The sequence below is a fragment of the Silurus aristotelis genome, assembly GCF_946808225.1.
Source record: "Silurus aristotelis genome assembly, chromosome: 8".
In the NCBI taxonomy this organism is placed as follows: Eukaryota; Metazoa; Chordata; class Actinopteri; order Siluriformes; family Siluridae; genus Silurus; species Silurus aristotelis.
The window spans coordinates 17,940,149-17,968,046 of NC_139581.1; the positions used below are offsets into that span (position 1 = coordinate 17,940,149).

Consider the following 27,898-nt stretch of genomic DNA (forward strand, 5'->3'; position numbering starts at 1 on the left):
CAATTTTTTCTTGTAGCAACCATGTGGAAAACCATGGGGGAAACTGCACTGGACAAATTGTCAACCTGGTGGTGATTAGTTTTTAAAATGGATACTAAAACAAACATAACAAACAAACACTCCATGTAAGATAGTATTGAACTTCATTATACAAATATTATTATTATAATAAATTTTTTTTTTAACATTACTGAGTTATGAAAATGTGCTAAAAAAAATCATTCTATGAATAACTATAATTATATAAATAATAAATGATAAATAAAAAATATAATATAGTGCTCTCCTTGCAGCGTGCAGTCTCAAGTGTAATAACAAACAGCGTGTGGCGTCAGTGAGCCGGCAAATTGGTAGACCTCTAGATGGGATGCCACAAATATGGAATAATTTCAAGCCCTGCTAACGCAACAGTGCACCTGAACATTAGACATTGACCTTAAAATACAGGTATGTAGCAGATGCAAAGGCCCTGGAGTTGAACAGCACTGAGAAAAGTCACAGACTAAAACAACATGCCACTTCGTCAGAGCTAAGATCTGGCGAGGAGAATGAAAACGGCAGCTGCTCTTTATCAAGAAACACAAAATGTGAGTGGGTGAGCGGCTAGAGAGCAGAAGTGAGAGAGGGGGCGTCACGTAGGAAAGAAAAAAGGAAAACAATAAGGCTGGGAGAAAACGAGCTGTAAGGTGGCAAGATGCACGTCAGAAACTTCATGTCGTATACGTGTGGAATGAGTACCTGGAGTCATTGAATGTGTACCATTCTCCTGAGTTAGGATTGCAGCAGTACGCTGTGTAATGACCCCCCATGGTGGTGCCTGAGTGATTGGACACTGCATACAGGTTATACACTGCACTACCTGCAAACAAAATCAGACAAATGACAATGTTTATTTGTAAACAACGAGAACTGAAATGCAGAGATACAAGCTAAATTATACGCTTGAGCACAATACAGTGAAAGGTGCCAGTCTTTTTACTCATATGCCTGCATCTAACTCATTGTGCAGCAGATGATTTGTGTATATATTTCACATTGTGTAGTTCGGTGATTTCCCCCGGCATCCGTGATGTGCAGCGCTGGTGTCTGTGCTGTTTTTTATTTATTTATTTTGTATTTCATTTTATTTTAAACTCACAACCCACTAGGGGTGTAATGGTACAAGTATTCATACCAAAGCGTCTTGATACAGGGTTTTCGGTTTGGTACACATCTGTAAGTTTTTGGTCTCCACCTCGCATTTAGAGCGCCGTGTAACATTGAAAAGAAATTCTTATCAAACTTAAAAATAAACACAGCAATGCCAAGGGTATGAAAAAAAAATTGAGTTAGCACAGTGGCTACTCACTAAAACTTTCTTTCAGCTTCTCCCTTTAGGGGTCGCCACAGCGGATCATCCGCATGTTTGATTTGGCACGTTTTTTTTGCTGGATGCCCTTCCTAACGCAACCCTCCCCATTTATTCGGGCTTGGGACCAGCACTAAGAGTGGCTGGGGTTGGTTCCCTGACCGGGGATCAAACCCGCGCCGCATCCTAACCACTAGACCACCAGGGGACTCAGTGGCTACTCAGTCAGTACCGGAAATTCGATTTGTTCCTGAAAATCCTGACAGTTCCACATATCAAGGGAGTGAATAAATGAATGAAGGATGGAAGGAACACATTTGTTGTAGTATGCTAAAATAACAGTTAAGTAGAACATATCTTTAGAAAATGTAATATTAAATATTAAACACACAGAGCATCGGTTTTACCCAAATTGGGTCTAACAAATGTAAAGTATTTAATTTAGTTTTTCCTTTATTTTCTTATATTATATTTGTTCCAATTTAACCGATTGCTCAATTTAATCAATCCACTAAAATGTGCATTCTTTTTTATCTATTTTATTTTATATTATAAAAATACTATTTTATATATCAGTTAACCAGGCAGGCATTTTATTCTAAATTGTTGTTCACGGTTAACACTGTTAATGTTCACAATTATTACCAGTAATGCACTGTATTAATAAAAAACAACAAGCAACAGAACTAACTGCTTCTGTCAGAGGCAAACTCCCTGAGGTCCAGGTCCTTCATGGGGAAGTTGACAAAAGTAGACAGTTTGCTGGATCTGACTCGAGCTTCTGAGAAACGCTTCAGATCTGAAAGTATGAATCAAGGAAAATCTTTGTGCATTTAGTTTGTCAGTCAATAACCATGAGACCAACCCACAAATACACACACACACACCAATCTCATTTTACACTTTAAATCAACTTTAAACATTTTGTCAACACTTACACCTGTCAAGGGGTTCGGTAATATTAAGTAGCACATGACCTTGTTGATGTGTTGAAAGTATGAGAAATGGGATCTAAGGATCTAAGGTAAGGATCTAAGTGACTTTGACAAGAGACAAATTGTGATGCGTTGATGACTGGGTCAGTGCATCTCCAAAATGGCAGGTCTTGTCAGGTGTTCCCGGTATGCAGTGATTAGTACCTGCTGAAAGCGATTCAAAGCAGTGACCCGATGACAGGGCCATGGGCAACCAAAGCTTACTGATGTGTGTGGGGAGCGACAGCCTCGGTCCCACCACACAGAAAAGCTACTAGAGTCCTGACTTTCATGTAAATTCTATGTTGACCACCATCCCAAATATTGTTGCATAAGCACAACCCTTTAACATTTTTGAGAAATGATTTGATTATGGAACATGATGGAGACAAAATATACAATAAAGATACTACAGAATGGTTTTTTGTGTCACAAGGAAGACCTACACACTATAAGGCTAGCAGTAATGTGTGTGTATGTGTGTCAACACAGACAGGACTACAATTTTTTTAATTAACACTAATATCATCAGCCCAGAATGTATTATACATAATCAAGCAAAAGGATACGTAGCACTAAGATTTTAGGGAACTTCTGAACTGTGAACTTCTTTGTACATTTTCTTCTGGCTTTACATCTGTAACATGTCTGTGGAGACAAAGACAAAACAGGGGGAAATAAAATCTTTATTAAGAAAAAGGCAAATATCAACAGAAGCAGGAAGGGTATAATCAAACCAGCCTCACCGGTTTCTCATCTCCATCCAGCACATCTTCTTTAGTGAAGAGTCGCATGCAGTCCATCAGACTGACCTCTCCATAGCCCTTCTGGGTGCAATACACACTGTTATACATTACTTACTTCCTCTCTGTACACTGCTTTCATTTTACAGAACTCAATATAGCATGAGTGTAAGAGAGCTGCTGAGCTGAACTGACCTTGCCGATTGGTAAGGAAAGATCCCAGAAGGGATCAAACACAGTGGAACAGTAGCCACACTCTGTGCAGGTCAAAGAGCTCTTCAACTGGCCTACGAATAAATCTGAACATATACAAATACATATAAAACCCATATACAACATACTTATATTAACAATTATACTACACTATACAGACAAAAGTCTTGGGACACCTGACTTTTACAGCCACACAGATTGTGTTTCTTCCACAAACTGTCACACAATTGTATAGTCACTTCGTTGTATAGGATGCCTCTGGATGTGGTAGCATTACATTTTTCTTTCACTTTCAAATAAAAGGCCCACACCTGTTTCAGCATGATGCACAAAGCCAGCTCCATGAACAGCAGAAGATCTTGGGTGGGCTGCACCTCAGGCCTCCTTACCATACATCAGTACCCGACTTTAGTAACACGCTTAAGCTGAATAAGCACAAATCTCCACAACATCTTCCCACATGAGCGTAGGTTATTATAGCACCAAAATGGAGACTATGGGATTTTAAAACGCACAAACGGATCTAATGATCAGGTGTCCAAAATCTTTTGTCCATATTGTGTATATGGAAAAATGTGTTCATGCATGTAAACCAGGAAGCCACATTAATAGTCTAAATAAGCTGAAATACAGCAGAGTTCGATGCTTTCTCTTCTGTAACAATATCAAACTCATTTAAACATACCTACGATTTTACTGTCCTCTCGCTCCAGGTACTTGCTCCACATCTTTTTCCCTTTCTCATCATCACTGCAGGAGGAAACCTAGAATTAGCCATTGATAATGTCCATACAACAAACTAAAAAAAAGTACTCTATTTCCAGAGGAATAGCCAAGGTGTTTTAAAATGTCACATTTACAGTGAGGAAAATAAGTATTTGAACACCCTGCTATTTTGCAAGTTCTCCCACTTAGAAATCATGGAGGGGTCTGAAATTGTCATCGTAGGTGCATGTCCACTGTGAGAGACATAATCTAAAAAAAAAAATCCAGAAATCACAATATATGATTTTTAAACTATTTATTTGTATGATACAGCTGCAAACATTTGAACACCTGTCTATTAGCTAGAATTCTGACCCTCAAAGACCTGTTAGTCTGCCTTTAAAATGTCCACCTCCACTACATTTATTATCCTAAATTAGATGCACCTGTTTGAGGTCGTTAGCTGCATAAAGACACCTGTCCACCCCATACAATCAGTAGGAATCCAACTACTAACATGACCAAGACCAAAGAGCTGTCCAAAGACACTAGAGACAAAATTGTACACCTCCACAAGGCTGGAAAGGGCTACGGGGAAATTGCCAAGCAGCTTGGTGAAAAAAGGTCCACTGTTGGAGCAATCATTAGAAAATGGAAGAAGCTAAACATGACTGTCAATCTCCCTCGGACTGGGGCCCCATGCAAGATCTCACCTTGTGGGGTCTCAATGATCCTAAGGAAGGTGAGAAATCAGCCCAGAACTACACAGGAGAAGCTGGCCAATGACCTGAAAAGAGCTGGGACCACCGTTTCCAAGGTTACTGTTGGTAATACACTTAGACGTCATGGTTTGAAATCATGCATGGCATGGAAGGTTCCCCTGCTTAAACCAGCACATGTCCAGGCACGTCTTAAGTTTGCCAATGACCATTTGGATGATCCAGAGGAGTCATGGGAGAAAGTCATGTGGTCAGATGAGACCAAAATAGAACTTTTGGGTCATAATTCCACTAAATGTGTTTGGAGGAAGAAAAATGATGAGTACCATCCCAAGAACACCATCCCTACTGTGAAGCATGGGGGTGGTAGCATCATGCTTTGGTGGTGTTTTTCTGCACATGGGACAGGGCGACTGCACTGTATTAAGGAGAGGATGACCGGGGCCATGTATTGCGAGATTTTGGGGAACAACCTCCTTCCCTCAGTTAGAGCATTAAAGATGGGTCGAGGCTGGGTCTTCCAACATGACAATGACCCGAAGCACACAGCCAGGATAACCAAGGAGTGGCTCTGTAAGAAGCATATCAAGGTTCTGGCATGGCCTAGCCAGTCTCCAGACCTAAACCCAATAGAGAATCTTTGGAGGGAGCTCAAACTCCGTGTTTCTCAGCGACAGGCCAGAAACCTGACTGATCTAGATCTTTTTTTTATAAACATTTTCTGCCACAAATACAATTTGACCACACACCCGTTTGCTGCTCACGCAAACGTCTGCAACCTCCAGCCACTCACTGATGAAAAATCAGCCTGAGTGAAATTTCAATGCACAAACGCTTACTCACGGTAAATGGTCGAAGTCTTCTGTAGTGGCACGTGGCCGTACTGTAACCCTGTTCACCTCATTGTGCAGCCCATCGAGCAGGAAGCGCAGAAACTCCTGAGCATCTTGTTGGCTGGAGAATACAGAGGATTTCTCACAGTATTGGCTGAGACTAACAAAGAGACATAGAAACTACAATTGTGTAAAAACTTCCTTCCTAGTGTTTGAGAGATGTTCGATCTTACTTGTAACCGACAAATCTGGGCGCATATCTCTGGATCTGCGTTTTAAACTCGGAAGGGCTGACGGCGTCACTGGTCGACGATGTCCACATTGTCTGAATAAGCTTGGCAAATTCTGTGATGGAAGAGAGGAAGGATTGCTGTGAGCATAGTCATGGACAGGGGTTGTGCTAGCAATTGAGAAATACACAGACAAATCCTGTAAGTGCTATTACCCTCCATCAGCGCCGTGTTTGTGCGGTTGTTGTTGTTGAGGTCGCGGCGGTGGGAGTTGTGCAGACAGTAGTCTCGCAAACTGTGTGTGTTGCTAAGACACTGAAGGATGGAGTTCATAAAACACTGAAAAAAATAAAGAATATAAAACACATTGTAGTTTATAGAAAGCTGTAAAGAAAGCAGTGTAAACTGGAAGTGCACTGAGTTAGCTCACTCTAGGTTAGAGTGAAGGGTCTAATGATTTATTTTTGGACCACCTGATTACTGTTGCCTGGCAAATGCAACCTAACTGAATTTTCAAGGCAATGAGATAGCATGAAAATAAGCTTGAGTGGAAAAGACGAAAAGGAATGTGTAAGTGATATTGAAAACGTTTTGACTTGCTGGATTGGTCTGGAGCAAAAAATAAAAGGTTTGTCTGATTAAAGTGATTAAATGCAGCAAAGATATTGTGTTATTCTTATTATTCCTTCAGATGATCACTTTTTAAGAAATGTGAGATAATATATATACACAGTCATGTGCTTTCTAAAAAATACTACCAAGGATAAGAAAAATAAAGCTTGTGGCCACTCACTGTATTGCCCAGATTCTTCAATCCCACCAGACCTTTGGCAGCCTTGGAGCTCTGTAAAATTAACAAAAACAAAAAGATTTTTTTTTTAAACTTTAAACTCAACCATCTATAGTTCCTTTCGCATATACACTATATGGACAAAAGTATTGCCTGACTTGTTCAGTCATACAGTATGTGGTTCTTCCCCGAACTATTACCACAATGTTGAAGGTTTTACTTGATCTAGGAGACCCAAACCTGTTCCAGCATGACAAAGCCCCTGCGCACAAAGCCAGCGAAGATATGGTTTACATGGGTTGGAGTGGAAGATCATGAGTGGCCTGCTATAGAGTTCGGGCCTTAACCCTACTGAACTCTTTTGGGATGAATGAGAATGTGCACCCCAGGCCTCCTCACCCTACATCAGTACCTGACTTTACTAAAGCCCTTGTGACTGAATGAGCACTTCACAAGCACATCAAAATCTATTGAAACATCTCAAAAGAGTGGAGATTATTATAAGAGCAAATGTGGACAAAATGTGTAATGGGATGTTCAAAAAGCACACATATTAAACTATACTATATTGCTCTAGTTTTATATTACAACATACAGTACACTCTACAAGATCACAGTTACACTCTAAGCTTTAAGACACCATTTGAGTGAGGGACTGGTTAGGCTGAAATTGTGCATTAATGCATTAGACAGGGTTGACACTTGAAACCGTGCTGTTTTTTTCTAGAGCATTTAAGCAGAGGCTTGGAAACACAATCCGCCCTGAGCTACAACTTAATTGAACATTGAGGTGACCGTGATGTTGTTTATAGGCCTCAGATAGATGCTCGCCACACCGCTAACACACGGCAACCTGACGCCCCACCGGGAAGTGAAAGGCTCTTACAGCTTTCCTAATAATGCTGGGGAATGTGAGGGAACAGCCACTTCATTGTTACTGAGAAAGCCCCTACCATAAAACCATTTCCCAATACTAATAACAACAAAAATAACTTGTTTAATTAACTCAGGATTATCCTAATCCTTATTTCCTGACAATTTTAGGAACATGTTAAAATCCTTTGCACTTGGATGGACACCAAAGGACTTGCAGTTTTTTTTAAACCGCCGCATGAACAGCACTGATGCTGAAAACCTGCTTGTTTTGTCAATTTGAAAGCAGCCACTTCAGCTGGATTTGTTGTACTCTGTTCGCTTATATCATTAATGCCAAATATAGAATCCACTTTTCTTTGCACATTGGTTGAACTGTTGTACTCTGCAACACTGAGCTGATTGGTGACAGATTTCTCAACTGCGAAGCTATTTTTACAGCCACGCAGGCTACATTTGTGTATGCGCCATGTCACACAGAGGCCTCATCTGTATTTGTGCAGACCATAAACGTAAACTCCTGCACTGTTAATCATCTACTGCATTAACTATAATCTGATATGGATGATTATGTATTAGTATTAACATGCTTCCAGCCTAAAAAAACAAATCAGGATTTTTAATTTGATGTAGCTAATATCAAGTTGGGGCTCGACCAAGAGGAAGAAAGAGAATATTCGATTTATTCAGACTCCAAAAGCTTTCTAAATATACATTATATGAGACTCAGACCTTTTCGAGCATGACAATGCCCCAATGCCCACAAAGTGAGCTTCATGAAGATTTTCAAGTTTACAAGGGTTGAAATGCACTGCCTGCTATAGTGCTTTGACCTCAACCCTATTGAACACATGTTACTTTAAGTGACAGCAACATGCACTTTGTAATGCAGCTTCAAATGTCAAGAACAATTTTTATTTTTTCATTTTTTAGTAATGGCATAAAAAACACAAGCATTACACAAGCATTTGTTTTAGAGCACCTTATTCCATTTGTCCTGGAAATACTGAATCACTGCCTTCATCCTAAACCTGTCATTTTCACAAAGATTTCTACAGTGACAGGAAAAAAAGTGGGCATGAACTCCAAATGAAATTCCACCTTGCTCCATGCTGAGCTGGTGTAACATCTTACAAAGCTAAAGAACACTGTGTCCTGTCCTTTCTGTTTCAGCCAGCTGCTGGTAAACAAGGCACACTCGTTCGCTCCCTGTCACTCTGCCAGCACCTCAAGGGGCCAGAACAGAGGCCCACAGGAGGTTAGCACAGAAAGGACATATTCACAATTACAAAACTATAGCTTGCATAATATCTTAAGTCTGGCTTCATTTCTAATTATAAATATTATACATTGTGAATGAAAAAAAAAAAAAAAAAAAACGTGTAGTAGGTTAGGATGCTGCATTTGGGAAGCTAAGTTACATGGCTAAAAAAAATGCAGGGGATCATGATGCAATATACACATAGCAGCAATTAAATGTGTTACTTGAAAGAAAAGAGTTTTCATTAAATGCCATTATGCTGTTGCACATTCTAATTAATCCCAATTGTAGACTGTCACTGTTCTGTCATGCACATTTACTTCTGATTTATCTACTCACTATTTATATTTCAATTGCATGTATGCCAATAGGCTTTTGTTCCTTATATATACTACATGGCTAAATGTTTTTAAACACCTGACCATCACGTCCAAATTTACAGAATGCCTTCATATATTGTAGCATTACAACTTCCATTTACTTAAATTATAGGACCCTAAATGTGTTCCAGCAACAATGTTCCTGTGCACAAATCCCCAATACTATGCACAAAATATAATAAAAAAAACATCAAAAGAGTGGAGATTTTTTATAACAGCAAAGGGGATTAAACCTGGAATTACCGGTACTTGCTGATGATATAATCCTGAGTCCCTCTCACACATATGCAAAGTTCATACTCAATTTTCCTTGAGCGAAGGCAAAGAAGTCCTTAATGAGTAATAATCACAATATAGTAATAATTCCGATATAGCCTGCCTCTGGCAGAGCGATTCCACTGACTTGCGCATAACGTTATGATTTGTTTGCGATCAGAAAAGACTTCTCCGAATTTGTCGACCTTGACACAGCTGATACATAACAGAAGTACTCTTACTGAGAGCAGGCAAAAGAGATGTTAAAAAATGTCAAGCGCCATCAGACTAGCCTGCTAGAACAGTGTAGATAATAGTATAATGGTAAGATAATATTTTTAGAATATCAACTTGTATAAGACTATGTGTCTTATAAAGTTGATATTCTAAAAATATTCTAAAAAGTGAATGCAAATCCCAAAAAGCCTAAAACATACTGATTTAAGAATACACTGCAACACCAAATGACATCTGGAACTATAAGCTCTACAAAGCTCATTCATGGCCTGTCTGGATTTTAACATTGCAGCGATCTGTTATTACTTTATGTGAATGACAAGAGGAGCTAATTTGATGGAAAGTTAAATTATAGCAAGACAATGTTTTATGTCTTGCTACGCCTTTTACAGCACTGCCTTCTACGGCAGAGATTTTCAAACTTTGGTTTTATATATATATTATATTTTTAAAATGGATATTTTTTGGAACCACATAACTTCTGGCAATATGGATTAGGTCAGACAATGAGCTGAATCTAAACATAATATTTTTAATTCATGTGGTTTGTATCAAAATCTTAGCTTTACTGGATATGCTTTGCAAACTGCTGGGGTTTTTGCACCCTACTATGTCAATCCCTGTTCTTCTCCAGATTTTAGTTATTTGTAGCCAAAATTTATAATCAAGGAATACTTAAAGTCTGGCATTTCTACATTAAATTAGGCTTAAAGGACAGAACCAAATAAAAAAATATTATATCAATGATAAACGACTTTCATAAATCATAGCAACTGACATCGATAAAAAGTTTCCACAATTTTCAAAATCCGAATGTAACCTCCAAAAACTCTAAATATACCCCTAATCAGAGATGCACCAAAGATTTTCCCCACTCACTCATACCTTGACTTGATTAATCAGGAGCCCCATAAAGGTGGACATTAGCATCGAGCCGGACATCGCCAAACTCTTCCTCCGTAGCTCGTTCGCTTTAATAAATGGCAATAGGGACACAGAGCGTTTGGCGGTCACCGTGTACGACTGCCGCATTCTGCTCTTCAAATAAAACAAACTGCAAATAATAACAGCTTTCATTCACTCCTTCCTCGATGTCATCAAGCGGAACTCTCCGGTGCTCATGCAGAGGAATGGAGTTCAGTAAGCTGGAGGCACGACGACACAGGTGGTGAACAGCATAATCATGGCGATCGCTGATCCACTAAAAGAACTGCACGATAATGCGAGCAAACAGGAAAAAAAAATCTGTCAGAGCTCAGCAAGTGTGTGTGTGCAACAAGAAGCTTCACACATGAACGGCTGTTATATTTGCAGTTGCGGGTTTTTTCGCCAACGCTTGCTCACCCACGTCAGTTCAGTGTGCACGTCACACACACAAACACACACCCACCCACCCACACACTTGCACTTTCTGTGAATAGCCTCCAAAGACATCTTTTTATGACTTACAGTCTAGATCATGTCTCTGAACACACTATTATAAAAGTCATAAAATGTCAGTATTACTGGCAAACAGATGGACTGACTTACAAAATGTAATCACTTTTCAATGCCATTAATAGAGAAGAGAAAACGATAATGTTCCTGGGTGAAATCGAGCACAGAAAGGGGGTTGCTAGACACTCCAGGGACTCGTATAACCTTATAATTAGCTACAAATATCATTGCAAAAGTCCTCCTTATGAAAGTAGGACAGTATGCCCGATCCTTGTTTGGGACTTGTGTAAAACGATACTTTACATATGGTACACTGTTGCAAATAGGGCAGGTAGGACCACATGGGTGTCATCCCAATTGTGACCTCAATTCATCTCTAAGATGGGTACTGTTCCTGTAACACTGGCCAGAGGGAGCTGCTCATGATATTAGATGCAAGACTGGTAGTAATCATCAGATTTTTTCGTTTGAACAGTGCATTCTACAGTGCATCATAGAGTCTCATCGACAGCATAATAAGAATGAAGCGAAGTTTAGTAACACCCACATACATCTGACCGACATCTGCATTCGTGATGCCAATTATCATTATTATTTTCTACTGTTTTAATCCATAATAATATTCTTATCTTCTGCACTTTTGTGTAATTTCTTTACCAGAGCCGGCACCAGATCATAACTATGGTGGGGCACACAGCTTCCAACAATCAGGGCACACAATCAGCAACAATAACTTCGCTAATAATATTTAGAACCAACGAGCCATTTTCTAATATCCATATTTTACGCGATCCATAAAATGTTGTGAACGCGTTGCTAGCATCAAGGATTTACTCCGCATACACATCAATATACAACCAACCAATCAGAGAAACAGGTTTATTTTCTTCAAAAAATAACACAACACATCAACTGTTGTTTCTCATTTGTATTACATAAAAAAATTATGAAACCTTCAAAATTTAATTTATTTGAATTATTCTTGATATATATTAAATGAATTAAAAACTGTGTATGGGACGCACAACAAGCTCTTTGGGCCTCAAACTCCCGGACCACTTTCTCAGTCACTGCTGATGACTATGGATAACGGTAATGGATGTGCCAGCAAAACATATCTATAATTTCAATCATATCTAGGGTGTGTATTACATTATGGAATCACCAGATATGCCTGTCACTTATAGGCTACATAAACATGTAGTCTGGGCCAAAACGAAATCAGCCCTAACCTTACTTCTTTATCCCATTCTCTTTATTTTTGATTGTAATGTTGTACTTAGTCCACAAAAGTCTAAAATATCCATATTTGTAAAAAGCAAATGATCTCATATGTATGTCCACAAACGGAGCCTCATATTAATGCCTTTAAAATACAGGGTGCTTATCTCTGATTTTCCATGCAGACCAACTAGCACTGTTGCTTTAAATCACAAGCATAAGATATTTTAATCAACTATGCATCCAATACTGTAATTACATTAATGTAGCCATTCTTTTTGCACCAAGAAACCCAAAGTAATGAACATGCAACACGCACAATATATAAACAATACATTTGGTGCTTCCAATCCTAAAACAAAGTATTATAAGACAATGCACACTTTGCTCTGGGAACTCTACTACATTTTTTGCGTCAAAGATGACTGTCCATGACCATCCACAGTTCCCCCAATAAGCAGGGCACTAAGCAGTTTGTATTTTGTATGATAGTGCAACTGAATTCTCCAATCTTTTTCATTAGAAAGGTGTGCATTATATTCACATAAACAACGCAAACGACATGAACAGTGGTTTAATATGAATGCACTGGATCTAAAAAATTTTTGCGTGATAGACTGAAATAGACACAAAACTGAGAACAGAAAGTGTTCATTTATTATTAGCCTTAATTTGTTACAGCATCAAAGTACAAGTCCTTGTTCATGTGTGGTTACTATAGGAATATAATAAGAGCACATGCACTAGAACTAGAATGCTCCAAACAAATGACAAATTATATTAAATGGATTTAAAAACGTTACTGTTTTTCTTACATTTTTCATTTCTAGAATCTCTGACGAAGTGACGTTTATTTAACAGCTGTGGAAGGTATTAAAGCGCTCTCAGTCTTGGTTATGCCTTATATTTTTCTGATAGGCTTTGCTTTGTGTGTGTAAGTGAGTCTGTTCTTGTGTGTTTGTGGAAGAGAGAATTGTTTGCGAGGAAACGACTCGACTGCTTATTGTGTTACAATATTTGCAGTATGTTCTGCTCAATGAAATTAACAAATTTGGTTAATTTTAGTTGCACACTATTTGCGCGTCACGCACCCTCATATTTGTTTGATTTACGGAAGCCTGAAACATTCATTCCGTAACCACTGTATCATAGTCAATGTCAGGTGAAATTTGAGCTTTTCTCTGGGAGGAAACTGAAGAATGCTGAGAAATCCCACACAGACACTGGAATGACATGCAAAACCCCAAACATGCCCTAACTGGACCTCATAATTAATTATGTTCATCTAAGCTGTGTAAAATAATACTGTGTTGCTGACTAACACATGACACAACACCAGAGGCACATCCTGTCTCTCTGCTGAAAAAAAATGTAATCAAAAAACGAAAAGTACCTTTAATATTTACAGTTCTGCCAGCAGCATGTCACAAAAGATGAGGATAAAATGTCCTGACATGTTATTATCTTCACTAGCATTACTTATAATCATGCGGTATTAACATTAATGATGAAGATATAGTTAGTGAAATGTCTTAACAGCATGGAAGTTTTTTTTTAGAATTTGATTAAACAATCTGCACTGGGCTCTTTCACAAAGACTTGAACTAGACATCAAAACCCTATATAAAACTTGCAGATGAAACTGCTTAGTAGAATGGAAAAAAATGAAAACAAAAATGAAAATAAATACAAATGGATACAAATACAGAAGTTTGTGGACACCTGACCATAAGATTCAGTTATGCTTTTTAAACATCCCATTCCGCACTTAATCCTCATTTGCTGTTAATCTCTACTCAACTGGGAAGATGTTCCACTAGATTCTGGAGTGTGGCTGTGGAGATTTGTGCTCATTCAGTCACAAAGGTGTGAGTACAGTCACTGAGGTAGGGTGAAGAGGCCTGGGGTGCAGTCGGTGTTGCAATTCAATAACATTCAATAGGGTGAAGATCAGACCTCTGTACTGCCCTATACAAATGTGTGTCTCCAACAATGTGGTAACTGTTCATTGAAGAAACATATATGGATGGGAATTTTATGTGTCCCAATACTTTTGGCCTCAGAGTCTATATTTAAACATATTCTCATTTAACTTGCAAATTGTAGACTGGCGAGAATCAGACAGGAACGCTCTGTTAATGCTCCAGGACTAACTCAGACACTGCGTCTACTGCAATACCACAAAATATGTTGTTACTGGAAAAGTTAGATTTGCTTCTTACAGAGCTGCGGTTTGAATTAAAAAGCTTTCGCTTCAAATTTGATGTGTTAGGCTCAGTTTAATAATGCGTCACTAGTAAGACTAGAAAAGATGTGGGGCATGAACTGTTTAAAACAGACTTACTTTGGCCAAAATATTCACCAACGCTTATAGAGATCCAATAAAGAATTCATATCATTTACTCTCTGGTTGGTAATGTAACTCTTCTGCCATTTAGATGCGCTTACTGGACAATTATTGTTGTTTACTCTTTGGGTTCAGTGCAACTTGTATCCAAAGCATTAGCAGGACCAGTAACCTGGTCCTAAATATTCAAAGCATTATCGAGAGAATAAAAGTGAATTACACTCAGTTGCGCACGTCTTGAAATTCCCTGAAAACAAATGTGTGCATTGCTCTAAATTAGATTTCCTTGAAAAGAATGAACAACTAGGATGACAAGCAGGGAGTTAATTATGAGCCAAAAATATTTAACACAATTACAAGATGTGCAAGCCATCAATCAAAAGCAGCACATATAAATCTAACTACTGCAGTTAAACAGATTTTTGGCGAACAATATCATAATACGTTAACTTATACGATCTGACTATAAGATTCGAATGTGCTTTTTGAACAACACATTCCACATTAAGCCCCCATTTGCTGTTATAATAACCTCCACTCTTCTGGGAAGATGTTACACTAGATTTTAGAGTGTGGTTGGGAAGATACAGCGCCTCCAATGTTGTAATAACAGTTTGGGGAAGAACCACATGAGGCTGAAAGAAAATCAGGGGTCCCATTACTTTTGTCCTTATTGTATAAGTTTTCCAATGTTATTTTATATTATCATTTAATAAAACAATTAGAGGGGTAATAAACAATTTTGTACAATTGTAACAGGTAACAGTTATATAGATTGGAATCTGCTGCGTCCTAGTTTTAACTGTTTTAATAACCTTAACAATGCTGTCACATAATTAATAACAATATCAATATTTTATATTAAGTTTGTACAAGTAGCAATCATAAGGTAATGAAAAAGTACTTGGTCTTGTCACTATTGCTTCCATAATTATTTTAGTTAAAGATATTACCTCTCATTTTTCCTCAGTTTTCTACTGACTCATACCTTTACTACTGTTTGAATAAATTCAGGGGTTTTAAAAATAAATTTATGTACTCTAAAAAAATGTCTAAAAAACACTGTAGCTGAATATTTTGTACGGATCATCCTACCATATGTCAGTTAGGTGAGGCAGTGAAAAATGTGCCAAACATTGGATATAAATTAATTTTTCTTTCAGTCAATACTTTGTCATTAATTGGAGCAAACAACCTTTTATAGCCTTTTTGCTGATGTTACTAAACTGCTAGTGATCGTTCTGCAACTGTTACCTGCACCCTAACACGACATACCCTGTAACACTTCAATGTCATATGACTGAGCGGTGACTCATCATTCTTTCTACGTGGAAGTGTTCCCCTAGATACATTTGTTCTTTTTTCTTTTTGATTTATCTTTGGTGTGTTTGAGGATGTAAAGCTCTGTGTGGAGATTCTAATGTGGAATTGAACTGGTATTTCTTTACAACAGCCCCAAGAAGCTCAAAAAAAAAAAAAATATCCCTTAATTTATCCTCCATGTATAAAAATAGAGCAGTGAGTGTTCTAAAAAGACAAGCAAGTTTGATTATCTTACGTTCCTATTCCTAAAGTAATATTAGTCAAACACTAAATCTACGTTTATGGATCTTTGCAGCAGTGCCCCTTTAATGAAGCTCAAGTGCATAAATCACCTCCATCTAGAAAATGGATTACTGATGTTTATCTGAGAGAGCAGGAAATCTTACTGGTCTCACTGGCTCCTCCCTGAGCGGCGAACTGGAGAGTCCGATGGAGTTGGAGAAACGTCTGCTGCTGCTGCTCAGGGCGTCTTGTGTGGAGCTGCGCGACATCCCGAAGCCTGAGCGCAAGCTGCTGCTGCTGTAGGACTCGGTGGCATCATTCATCTGGCTCCTGTAAGCCTGTTTCAGACTGCTGCTGCTGGAAGTGTCATTGAGGGCTAGCGAGGACAACTCCCGTGTTAGGTCGCTCTGACTAACAGATTTTCTTCGATTTAGAGAGATGCTGGAGGAGATGGGAGAGGTGGAGAGGTAGCTGGTCTGTGATGGCGAGTAGCCGTATGAGGAGTAGGCTGACCCGCCATTCAGTCCTGAACTGTAGCTCTTTAAGGGCGTGCGACTCAGGCTCTCGCTGCGCCGGCCACTCAGAAGGTCAGTGCGAGGGATAGGACGGCCGCGCTCAGGCTCAGAGGAGCTGTAATTCCGTGTACGACTGTTGCTCGAGCTTAGGTAGTTAGAGGTGGAGTATGCCATCGAAGGGGATTTGTAAGAGAGTTTGTCGCGATCGTAGGTCGCGAGTGAGGGCGTCAGGGAAGAGCTGTACGAGCTATAGTGGCTGGTATAGGAGGAGCCAGCATAACGCTTGGCCGTGGAGGAGACACGAGACATGCTGAGAGCTCGGACGGAGAAGACACAGTAACAGGCCGCATTGACTGCAAAATAAGATTAATAGATGTCTTTAGTTTGATATTAAATATTAACACAAAATCACAAAAACAACTAAATCATCATTATCATCATTTATTAAAAAAATTATTTATGATTCATTATAACAATTTATCCATTGATTAATAGAAAAAAAGAAATCTGTTTTTTAAAGTATTCATATTAATAACTTTCAATAAAAATAGCACACAACATTGTATTTACTGTGTAAATTTACATTATTTCAAATTTTACCCAAACTGTAACACAACTTCCAGTCAAAAACTATAAACTACAAAAAAGTATTGTGCTCCTAAAACTGTTTAATTACTGATGACAAACATCACATGGCCATTTTAAATCAGACAAGCATAATATGTGTGTGTAAACAAGGCTAGATTTGCTAAGGCATGGCATTGTAAAGCTTCCTCCCACATTCTTTGACAGAGGTCTTTGCCTTGGACCTGTGCAATGCCAACTCTGACGTTTTTTTTTTTTTTTTTTTCTTTTGTGTGTGTGTGGTGTGTGTGTGTGTGTGTGTGTGTGTGTGTGTGTATATGTGTGTGTAACACGAGAGGATTCTGAGCAGAGCTGTATGTTAAGGTGGCACAGCGTGTTCTCATGGAGAGTCGGGCTCTTGTTCAGGAGTCATTGCGGTGTCTGAATAAATAAAAGTATCTGGTGTTGTTGAAACCGTGTTGGGTTTAGTAAAAAGGCTCCTATTTCTTTAACTGTGCTGTTTCGTTCTCTTTGCTCTCGCTCTCTTTCTTGCTCTGTGACATGCATCCACATTTGCTGCCTTTCCTCTCTCTCTGTCTCGCTCTCCATGCAGTCCACAGAGGTATCAATAATTTAGTACTTAGTTGTGGGGTAGGTAGCACTACAGGCTGAACAAAACACATGGCATACTTAGACTAGAATAAAAAAAAACTCAATACAAAGGAAACTAAAACTCAACCCAATTTCTCAGTCTAAAACCACGTTCCCTTAGTGTTCATAGTAAACAAAAACTAACCCATACTAAGAATGCAGTGTTGTAATCTAAGGTATGTTTCCTAGGAAAACTATCCGAAAACAGACTTATTTCCTTTTATTATTATTATTATTATTATTATTATTATTATTATTATTATTATTAATATTATTATTATTATTATACTTTCTGACCTTAACAATAAATCCAGGATATATTTTCTGTTAACAAACATTGTAGCAAGATAAAAATGTAATTAAATTAAGGACAATGTGCTTGTTGTTGTTTGCGACATAAAATCAGTTACAGTCATTTTATCCTGGTCAAGTTTTTTGTGGATCCGGAGCGTATCCTGGTAACACTGGGCATGAAGCAGGGCACAATGCACCCACACACTCAATCACAATTTAAAGTATTTTGTGTGTCTGTGCAGAAAATGGAAAAAACCTGGAGGACGCTCCACATGGACAGTAGCCGGGGCTCAGTGGTGAATTGGGAAACCTGGGCACTACTTTCTATTTGAATATAAGTTGCTTTACCTATTGCCAAACTAATTTCTTTCAGATGTTCTGAATGTTGTTTAGTCTCTGACACTTTTGACCTAATTGTGAAAATACCACACATTAAAGGGAAAAGTAACAGCCTACTAAGACTCACATAAACAGAGCTGTGAGCACAATACTACCTAACAGTGTTCATCAATACACCAAAGAAACATTGCATTAAAAATCATTGAAAAAGCTTTAACAATAACCCAAACCTAAGTCCTTAATTTCTTGATTTCTCCAGTCAAAAAACAACCAAAAGCTGTCAAATACAGTTGAAATAAAGCCCACGTTCATGCATACGCAAGGAAGTGACTACACCACACGTAAACAATCATTACATATCACACACTGGAACAATCCTGACAGGCATCGTGTTCAGTACTTAAACCAATAATCTCAGGCATGTCTATATTTACCCGGGAATATGAGAAGATAAGAGTTAGTGGTGTCTGTCATGGACAAACTGACGCCTTAAGTCAAGCTGTGAGCCCCTTCTCAACTAACTTCAACCTGCTGAAGCCAAATACTGCAGTCTGCATCTCAAATCTCAAACTTTTAAATGTGTATGTGTGAAAATGTATGTTTAATGTTTAGTACCACAGGATATGCGGGGATCAATTAAATAACTATATATTAAACGTATAGTTACCCTGCTGTGTACAACATTCAGATAATACATAACATAATTATTACATATATATATATATATATATATACTAATACTATATATATTACTATATAATATATACTAATAATTGTAATAATTATTTATGAGTATATCCGAGTTAATGTGTTCAGAAATAATCTGCAACTCCCTTAATTCTTTGCGTATGTGATCATCACCGCTTGCTTCTTGGTATCGTGTGTGCGTGTATGTGCATGAGATGGGTGTTAGGTTAAGAGCTACCTGCTGTACGTTGGGCCGTTCTCAGTTCCAGTCAGTGGAAAAACAGGCGGTGCAGCTCGTCATATATGCCATCTAACTTTCAATTCTCGAACCTGGGGATTTAAAAACAACACACAAACATTTATCAGTAAAAAATAATGTTATTCCAGATATAAGGTCAAAGTAATACACTGATATAATTACTGAAGAATTTGGATCAGCAGTCAATTTGTGAGACTCTCTAAGTGTGTGAGCTATCATCAAAACCTTATCAAAATGGTACAATGAATGTTAATGTAATACTAATGTAATAAAACCAAGCTAAAATACATCAGAATTCGCAGTTTTAAAGCAATCTTGACCTAAAAGTAACACCCCTTGTATCCATAAAACAGTCCTCCATAGTACTATAAAACAGCAAACACTACAGCACAAAATAAAGAAAGTACTTTATAGATCGGCTTTGAGGCTCACCGATGGCGCATTTTGTAGTTAGGTGGTGTGCAGCATTGGAGGCTGTTGCCCCTGAGTGAGTAGACCAGGAGGATTGCATGAGCACACTGATCCAGAATGCCAGAGATCATGTTACCCTGATGGTAAATATAGCTGTTGCCTACGACCTCGCTCGGTCACTCAACACTTAGTGGCATTCCAACCTGCTCTTAAAGGACTAACACTGATGCTGTTTATGGGCAGGTGGGTGGTGTGCTCATTTTTTATTCTAGCTACGGGGAAAACATGAACTGTTCTTTTGTCATTATTGGTGCCCGTATAACCACCATCCAGCCATGTACCCATCCATCCATCCATTCACCCTTTTAGCCTTTAACCAACATGCATAACTTGCAGATGAGATTCTGTAAGCCTAATACCAATGTACATACTGGCCAGTGGTGAGATTAAGGTTTTGCAGCTAAGAAATGACTGTTCTTCTACCTGTGTTCTTCCTGTATAAATATTGCTCATATATTTATATAATATCTGCTATAATGGTGAAGAAGATATTTTCACACACGCACGCTTTCTGTTGCTGTTCAAACCAAGGTGTGATACTGATTGCTTTTGGCAAGTATATGATGATGGTATGAGTACGTCAGAAATTTGACCGACTGAATGGTCTGATGAGAATGAAAATGACGTACGCCTGAGCCTATAGTCACCAGATCCAAATACAACAGAGCTCTATTTGATCTTTGATTCAGAGGCATGGGAAGGTGCTCTAGATTAGGAGTGCTGGAATTTTTAGCACATATGTGATGTGACCTATCCATATACCCTCAGCAACCCGGTATGAATGTTCCTTGCTTTCATTATCACAATTTGTAGTTTCCTACATGTATATACAACATTTACATTCAACCTAAGGTAGATTTGGAAAAGGTCTATGCACCTGATTTGAACTGTATATTGTGAATTAAAGCCTGGCTTCAGTCATAAATTCAGAGTAATCAAATCACATTAAGTTATACAAAGACATCTAAATTCTCACTTAAGCAGCACAGAAAAACCTCCATATGGCATTAATGTCCAAAAGCATTGCAGGAACTTGTTAAATATATAGCAAAACCATGTTAGACTGCACATGAACAGATGTACACAGATGTGATCCTGAACAAGAAACATTTAATTAGGCACAAATAAAACAATCATGAAAAAAGGATGACTGCAACATCTGGCATGGTCTGTTTTCTGGCCCATAATGCACTAAAAGGGAAAAGTTTGTGAGCACTAATAACATTTGTATGTGCTTTGTGAATATCCTATTACACATTTTGCACCTATTGGCTGTGATAATAAGCTCAACTCTGAACTACCCCTGAAATACCCCATAATGACAACGTGAAATAAGTTTGTTTGAAATCTTTGCATATTAAAAAAAATTCAATAAAAATCTAAAAAAAAAAATAATAATAATAATAACATGTCCCTAAGTATTCACAGCCTTTGCTCAATATAGATGATCCCCGAGTTACGATGGTTATACTTTTTCGATCTTATGATGACGATAGCGATACAACAAAATTGTACAAATATTTTACATTTCAGGCAACAGACACAGGCATTGTACGATGTACGATACGTTGGATGCGCAGTTGGGATGAGCGTATCTCTCACTCTGTGAGATGCCCCACTCTCGCTAGCGGTCGACGGAGTAAAGTTGTCTCAGTGTTAGTGTGTATTTTTTTGTTTCAAACGGTTTCTAACAGCAATTTTAGTGATAAAAGCATGTCTTAAAAGTGCCTGAGTATGCCTCCTGCTGGTAGTTAAGAAACAAGGAAAGCTATCAGTTTAGAGCGTAAAATAAAAATTATAAATCAGCATGAAGCAGAAAAGCCTTTTACAGTCATAGCACTATCTTTAATTTATGATATTTTTGACTTACAATGGCGTCATCGTAACGTATCTCTATCGTAAGTGGAGGACTACCTGTACTTTGTTGAAGCACCTTTGGCACCAATTACAGCCTCAAATCTTTTTGAGTATGATGCTACAAGCTTGGCACACCTACAGTGGGGCAAAAAAAAGTATTTTGAGGGCGGAAACATCATGCTTTGGGGCTGTTTTACTGCAAAGGGACCAGGACGACTGATCCATGTAAAGGAAAGAATGAATTGGGCCATGTATCGTGAGATTTTGAGTGAAACCCTCCTTCCATCTGCAAGGGCATTAAAGATGAAATGTGGCTGGGTCTTTCAGCATGACAATGATCCCAGACACACCGCCCGGGCAATGAAGGAGTGGCTTCGTAAGAAGCATTGCAAGGTCCTGGAGTGACCTAGCCGGTATCCAGATCTTAACCCCATAGAAAATCTTTGGAGGAAGTTGAAAATCCGTGTTGCCCAGCGACAGCCCCAAAACATCACTCTAGAGGAGATCTGCATGGAGGAATATACCAAACTACCAGCAACAGTGTGTAAAAACCTTGATGAGACTTACAGAAAACGTTTGATCTGTCATTGCAAACAAAGGGTATATAACAAAGTATTGAGATGAACTTTTGTTATTGACCAAATACTTATTTTCCACCATAATTTGCAAATAAATTCTTTAAAAATCAGACAATGTGATTTCCTGGATTTTTTTTTTCTCATTTTGTCTCTCATAGTTTAAGTGTACCTATGATGAAAATAACAGGCCTCTCTCATCTTTTTAAGTGGGAGAACTTGCACAATTGGTAGCTGACTAAATACTTTTTTGCCCCACTGTTCGGGCAGTTTCTCCCATTCTTTGCAGAACCTCTCAAGCTCCATCAGTTTGGATTGGAATACATCATTTATTAGACCAGAGAATTATGTTTCTCATGGTCTGAGAGTCCTTCAAGTGCCTTTTGGCAAACTCTGGTCAGGCTGTCATATGCCTTTTACTGGCCGTCTGCCCACTTTACTATACAGGCCTGATTGGTGGAGTGCTACAAAGATGGTTGTTCTGGAAAATTCTCCTTTCTCCAGAGAAGAGCTAGCGCTCTTTTAGAGTGATCATCGGGTTCTTGGTCACTTCCCTGACTAAGGTCCTTCTCCCCGATCCTTCAGTTTGGCCACTCTAGGAAGAGTCCTGGTGGTTCCAAACTTCTTCCATTTACGGACGATGGAGGCCACTGTGCTCATTGGGACCTTCAATGCTGAAATTTTTTTTTCTGTACCCTTCCCCGGATCTGGCTTAGTTTCTGCTCTGATACTGATATGCACTGTTAACTGTGGAACCTTATATAGACAGGTGTGTGCCTTTAAAATCATGTCCTAACTACTGAATTTACCACAGGTGGACTCAAACAATGAAATTCTCTCCTTTTTTCACTTTTGGAGGTAACCAGACTTTAAACTGCAACTAGTTTACATCTCATGCAGAGACCAAACCTAATTTAAATCAGGAAGCCTGGAGTATATATAGTTAAAGCTTTTCCCAGGCCAGTATACCTACAGTATAACCAAGAAGGGAAATTATTCATCAAACCCCCACCCCCCCACATATCTGCCAATGAACTTCACACTTGACAGACAAACACACTGGCAATTACGTTTCTTATCTGTTATTAGTTTTATGGTAAATGTTTATGAAAAGTCCTGGAAGTTAAAGTTTCTGTGTTGGGATTGGTTATACCAGCTAGAACTCCTAGATTTGTATTGAATTTGATAGTAGTTTATGTTCCAATTCACTTCAATATTTTATGCCACTTTATATTTCAGTAGCCACAGCTCCAGTGTTATTACTCCTGTCAAGTTTTAACACAACTCATCCACAGAATGTTGTTACTAAATAACTTTATAAAGAGCAGGCTGATATATGATTAACATGCAATACAATGTTAAGAAAAAAGCACAACTTTGATCATAATTATTGTATAAAAAGACTGATTAATGGGATTTGGACGTCTACAGAAATGTCCAGTTACTGGACTTTATGATTTCAGAATAAACAAGCGCCACTATTCCCTTATAAATTGTAGCCTAAAAATGGGAAGATGGCAAGATGTTGTATTATCACTCAACAAAGTTTTATCATTGGATGTAAACCTGACAATAGATAACACAACTAAATACAGCAATACTACAGCTCTGTTGAATTCCAAAAGGTTTTATTTGCCTCATGCCTTTGAATTTCTTTATCAACATCTAATTCAACATAACCTGTGTAGTGTAACCTTTTAATCAATGTCTAATGATAAACAGAATAAAAAATATGCTATGATTTAAAACAAAGAAATTGCAATAATACATACCATAAGGTGATGATTTATTGTTTAGCTGGCAAATGCAGTCTTATAGTCAGGCATTTTTATTTGCATGCACTGATACTAACAGGAAAAAAGAGGTTGTGAGATAAAATCTCAGGACAGCCAGTGAGCCAGTGCAAAGCCTTATACTTGTACAAATCTCACGAATCTCTTGGATTTTATTTTTCTTCATTTGTAAGACACTGGGATAAAATCTCTAATAAATGAGTAGACATACATGTAGAGTTGCATGAAAAAAGAAAGTACACCCTCTTTAAATTATATGGTTTTACATATCCGGGCATATTATTAATAATCTGGTCCCAAGAATTAGGTAAATACAAGGTCAGATGAAAAACCTTACACTGTGTACATTATTACATTACACTGTGTGATTATTAATTTTACAAAAATCAAACCAGAAGAGAGAAGTCAGAAAAAACTAAATACGTCGTATGATTTAATATCTTTTAGAACCACCTTCAGCAGCAATAACTTCAAATAATCATTTCCTGTATGAGTTTTTCAGTTTTTTTTTAGAACATTGTGGAGGAATTCAGGTTCACTCTTCTATACGATTTTAATGACGACCTGGTATATTTCTATAGCAGGATCTTCTAATCACTTATAAATCATATCTTCATGAAGCTGGCTTTGTGCACAGAGGCATTGCCATCCTGGAACAGGTTTGCCTTTCCCAGTTAAAGTGAAAGAAAAATGTAATGCTACCTTAACCAGAGACAATTACAACTGTGTGCCTCCAGATTTGTAATAACAGTTTAGGGACGGGCTTGACATAAAACATTCTGGTGTCCAAAGAATTTTGTTCATATAGTAAATTTTGAGACATCATGAAATATTAACAAAATGGTGGAAATGTTTTAATCATATGGATAACGAGCCAGTCTAAGTTATGAAGGTAGATGAATGCACTGTGTGCAACCAGACTAACTTATAGCAGTTTAACAGCTTTAGGGGGTGGGGTGGGTTGGGGAACCCTTGCTATAGAAATCTGACAGTAAACTGCAGTGCAGTGAAAGATCCATTAATGCTGTAATGAATGATTTCCTCTAAACTCCTCAGTGTACTTGCATAATGGCAAGAATACAAGATAGGCTTAATATCCCACAGTATATAATAACCTGATAGCAGACAGTAAAAACTGCAAAGAATAGCAGCAGTACATGCATAATGATTACACAGCACTTAGTCATTAGCTAGGCACAATTATATTCCTTTTGCATTAGGACATCAGTAGTAAAAAGAAAAAGAAAGCAAATTTTACAGCTCAATCACACATCCACATTTCAGCTGGTAGCACACAAACCGTGGGAAGAATGTGCACGAGCACAGCGTTCATTACTCACCACTGAGTGCAGTGTATAAGCGTCCTGAGCTGCTCCCGCATTGCTCTCTCATCCTCTAATCCGCCATTTCAGCCCCTTACACACAAAATATATTATGGGACACAAAAGCGATATGACTAATACATTCATACCTGTATATAACGCACCTCGGCCTTCGTAAAATCCCAGGCTGTGTTCTTATAACGGTTCTCTCGCTTTAACTCTGACGTCAGCGCCCCGTCCGATCATCTGATTGGTTCAAACAGTTTACTAAACCGTCAGCCGGTAGCCCCGCCCACATGATTGCCATAGTCACAGAAATAAACACTGCATTGTTAAAATATCTGATTGATATACACACACACACACACACACACACACACACACACACACACACACACACACACACACACACACACACACACACACACACACACACACACACACACACACACACACACACACACACACACACACACACATTTAAAGTACATTTAAGTTCAACCTCTCTACATTTAAAGACACATCAGACCAAAGGACAGTTCATCCCATCTAATGTCCATTTCTTGTGTTTCTTGGCCCAAGCAAGTTATTTTTGCTTGTTGTTCATCCACCGTGAAGGCCTGACTTCCCCTGTCTGCCTTTAAACTGTAAATGTCTGCCACTTAAACTCAGATAAGCATTTATGTAAATTGTCACTTTCTGAGACAGAGGTTGCTCTTGGTCTTCCTTTTGTTGAACAGAGCCTATTTCTTTATAGTGTTTGATGGTTTTAGGGAATGCCCTTGGCGATACTCTTTTTAAGTTCTTCAGATTTTTTACAGTGGCCTTCATTTCTTAAAGTAATGATGGACTGTCTTTTCTCTTTACCTAACCGAGTGTTTTTTGACATAATCTGTATTTTTACAGTAATAGCGCTAATAGAGCTATTGACTCACCTCACACTTTCCTCTGCACAAGACAAATGAAAACGCACATTAAGAAGACAAGGGATGTCACAAATTAACTTTGAAAGCTCCACTCTCCTGGGAAGGCTTTCCATTTGGACTATGGCTGTTGATTTGCTCATTCATCAAAAATAGCATTAGTAGTAGTAGTGTATATATCTATATCTATATCTATACACACACACACACACACACACACATACACACACACACACACACACACACACACACACACACACACACACACACACACACACACACACACACAGTTATAATACTAGGCCCATTTACTGCTTTCAATTCATCATCCTAAGTAACTAAAAAATTGCCTGGTCATGGTCAATGTACTTTAAATTAGGCTACTAATTTGCTTTGCAGGTAATATAAACAACTAATTCCTACAGTGCAGGCAGGTGCACACAAAATTATATAACTACCTAAGTGGGATTAGAAAAACCTCCTGCATGAATTCAAGTAAACAAGGAAGTGCAAGAGGCACTGAATGAGAAAAAAAGAATCTCAAAATATAAACATCCCTCAGAATTTTTGTTTATTTTCCTTCAACCTTTAGTGGAAATTCTTTCATCACCCAGAACATTACTGAGAGCTCAATGCAAACAGATTGAATAAAACAGTGTATTATTTTAACATGCACATGAATTAATAAGTGTGGGAAATCAAATACAGACCAGTCACAGTTGATTAGAAAATTAATGCAGGGATACACCATTTAGTTTTCAGTGTTTATGTTGATAGAGAATAAATGCATTCAATAGGCAGGAGTAAATCAACTGGCCTTTGGTGTTACGACATATTGTTGGAGACCTTTCACAATATACATTCAACAGATAATGAAAAATCTCTTTCAATAGATAAAGCAAGGTGAAGTTATAGCAACAAAAAAGAGGTGAAATAAATGTGGCTCTGGTGTAAATGGAACAAAAATTAAACATTGTGAAATCAAATGACATGATTTTAAGAAATTCTCATTAAATAACACAGAACATTAAAACAAATCTTTACAAAACAAAAAATGGACCAATTTCACAAACGATTCCTGCTCATGAATAAAATGAAGCATACACAACAATGCTTGAATGCAATTAAAGTGCAATAAATAAAATTAACCTAATAGCGTCCTTCGCATTTCCCCGTACATAACCACTTATAAAGGGATCAAGAACAAGCTGTTCATTGTCATATCTGTCTATAAACACTTTCAATGTGAATTTTATTTATTATCTTTCCAGCTTTAAGATAGATGTACTGGGAACAAATATGGCAACTGTATATACAATTTTATATGTCATTTATAAATCTATTTAATTACAGCTGAACTAGATTAACATCTGAATCCAAACAAATAACTGTAGGTATTCAAAGGGAAATTCGTTTAATATGGACAAGACCCTTAATTAAATATATTATAAAGCAAATAGCTCTTATTCATCCTTCAAATATGATAATGTGGCTGTACAGATTAATTTGAATGTAATTATTTCTCTACCCAACTACT

The 27,898-nt window shown here is 38.0% G+C and overlaps 1 protein-coding gene across 9 annotated transcripts in view; it reads right to left on the bottom strand.

Moving 5' to 3' along the window:
- usp2a (ubiquitin specific peptidase 2a) overlaps positions 1-25,686 on the bottom strand; it is a 26,946-nt gene extending 1,260 nt beyond the window's left edge. The window contains exons 1-14 of one of the 9 annotated variants that reach the window (XM_083548784.1): positions 25,603-25,621; positions 25,457-25,531; positions 19,400-19,491; positions 16,276-16,979; positions 6,559-6,609; positions 5,981-6,104; positions 5,769-5,880; positions 5,546-5,656; positions 3,964-4,028; positions 3,261-3,364; positions 3,069-3,149; positions 2,892-2,970; positions 2,040-2,147; positions 739-859 (exon numbers count right to left, since the gene is read on the bottom strand). In XM_083548784.1, coding sequence (XP_083404910.1) covers positions 739-859; positions 2,040-2,147; positions 2,892-2,970; positions 3,069-3,149; positions 3,261-3,364; positions 3,964-4,028; positions 5,546-5,656; positions 5,769-5,880; positions 5,981-6,104; positions 6,559-6,609; positions 16,276-16,935 — 1,616 coding nt within the window. In that variant the 5' untranslated portion in view covers positions 16,936-16,979; positions 19,400-19,491; positions 25,457-25,531; positions 25,603-25,621. Of the gene's footprint in view, positions 1-738; positions 860-2,039; positions 2,148-2,891; positions 2,971-3,068; positions 3,150-3,260; positions 3,365-3,963; positions 4,029-5,545; positions 5,657-5,768; positions 5,881-5,980; positions 6,105-6,558; positions 6,610-10,446; positions 10,904-16,275; positions 16,980-19,399; positions 19,492-19,827; positions 19,954-25,456 lie in introns of those variants that run through there. The other 8 variants (XM_083548785.1, XM_083548788.1, XM_083548789.1 and 5 more) reach the window with 8 other exon arrangements.
- Between the last annotated feature and the right edge of the window lie 2,212 nt (positions 25,687-27,898).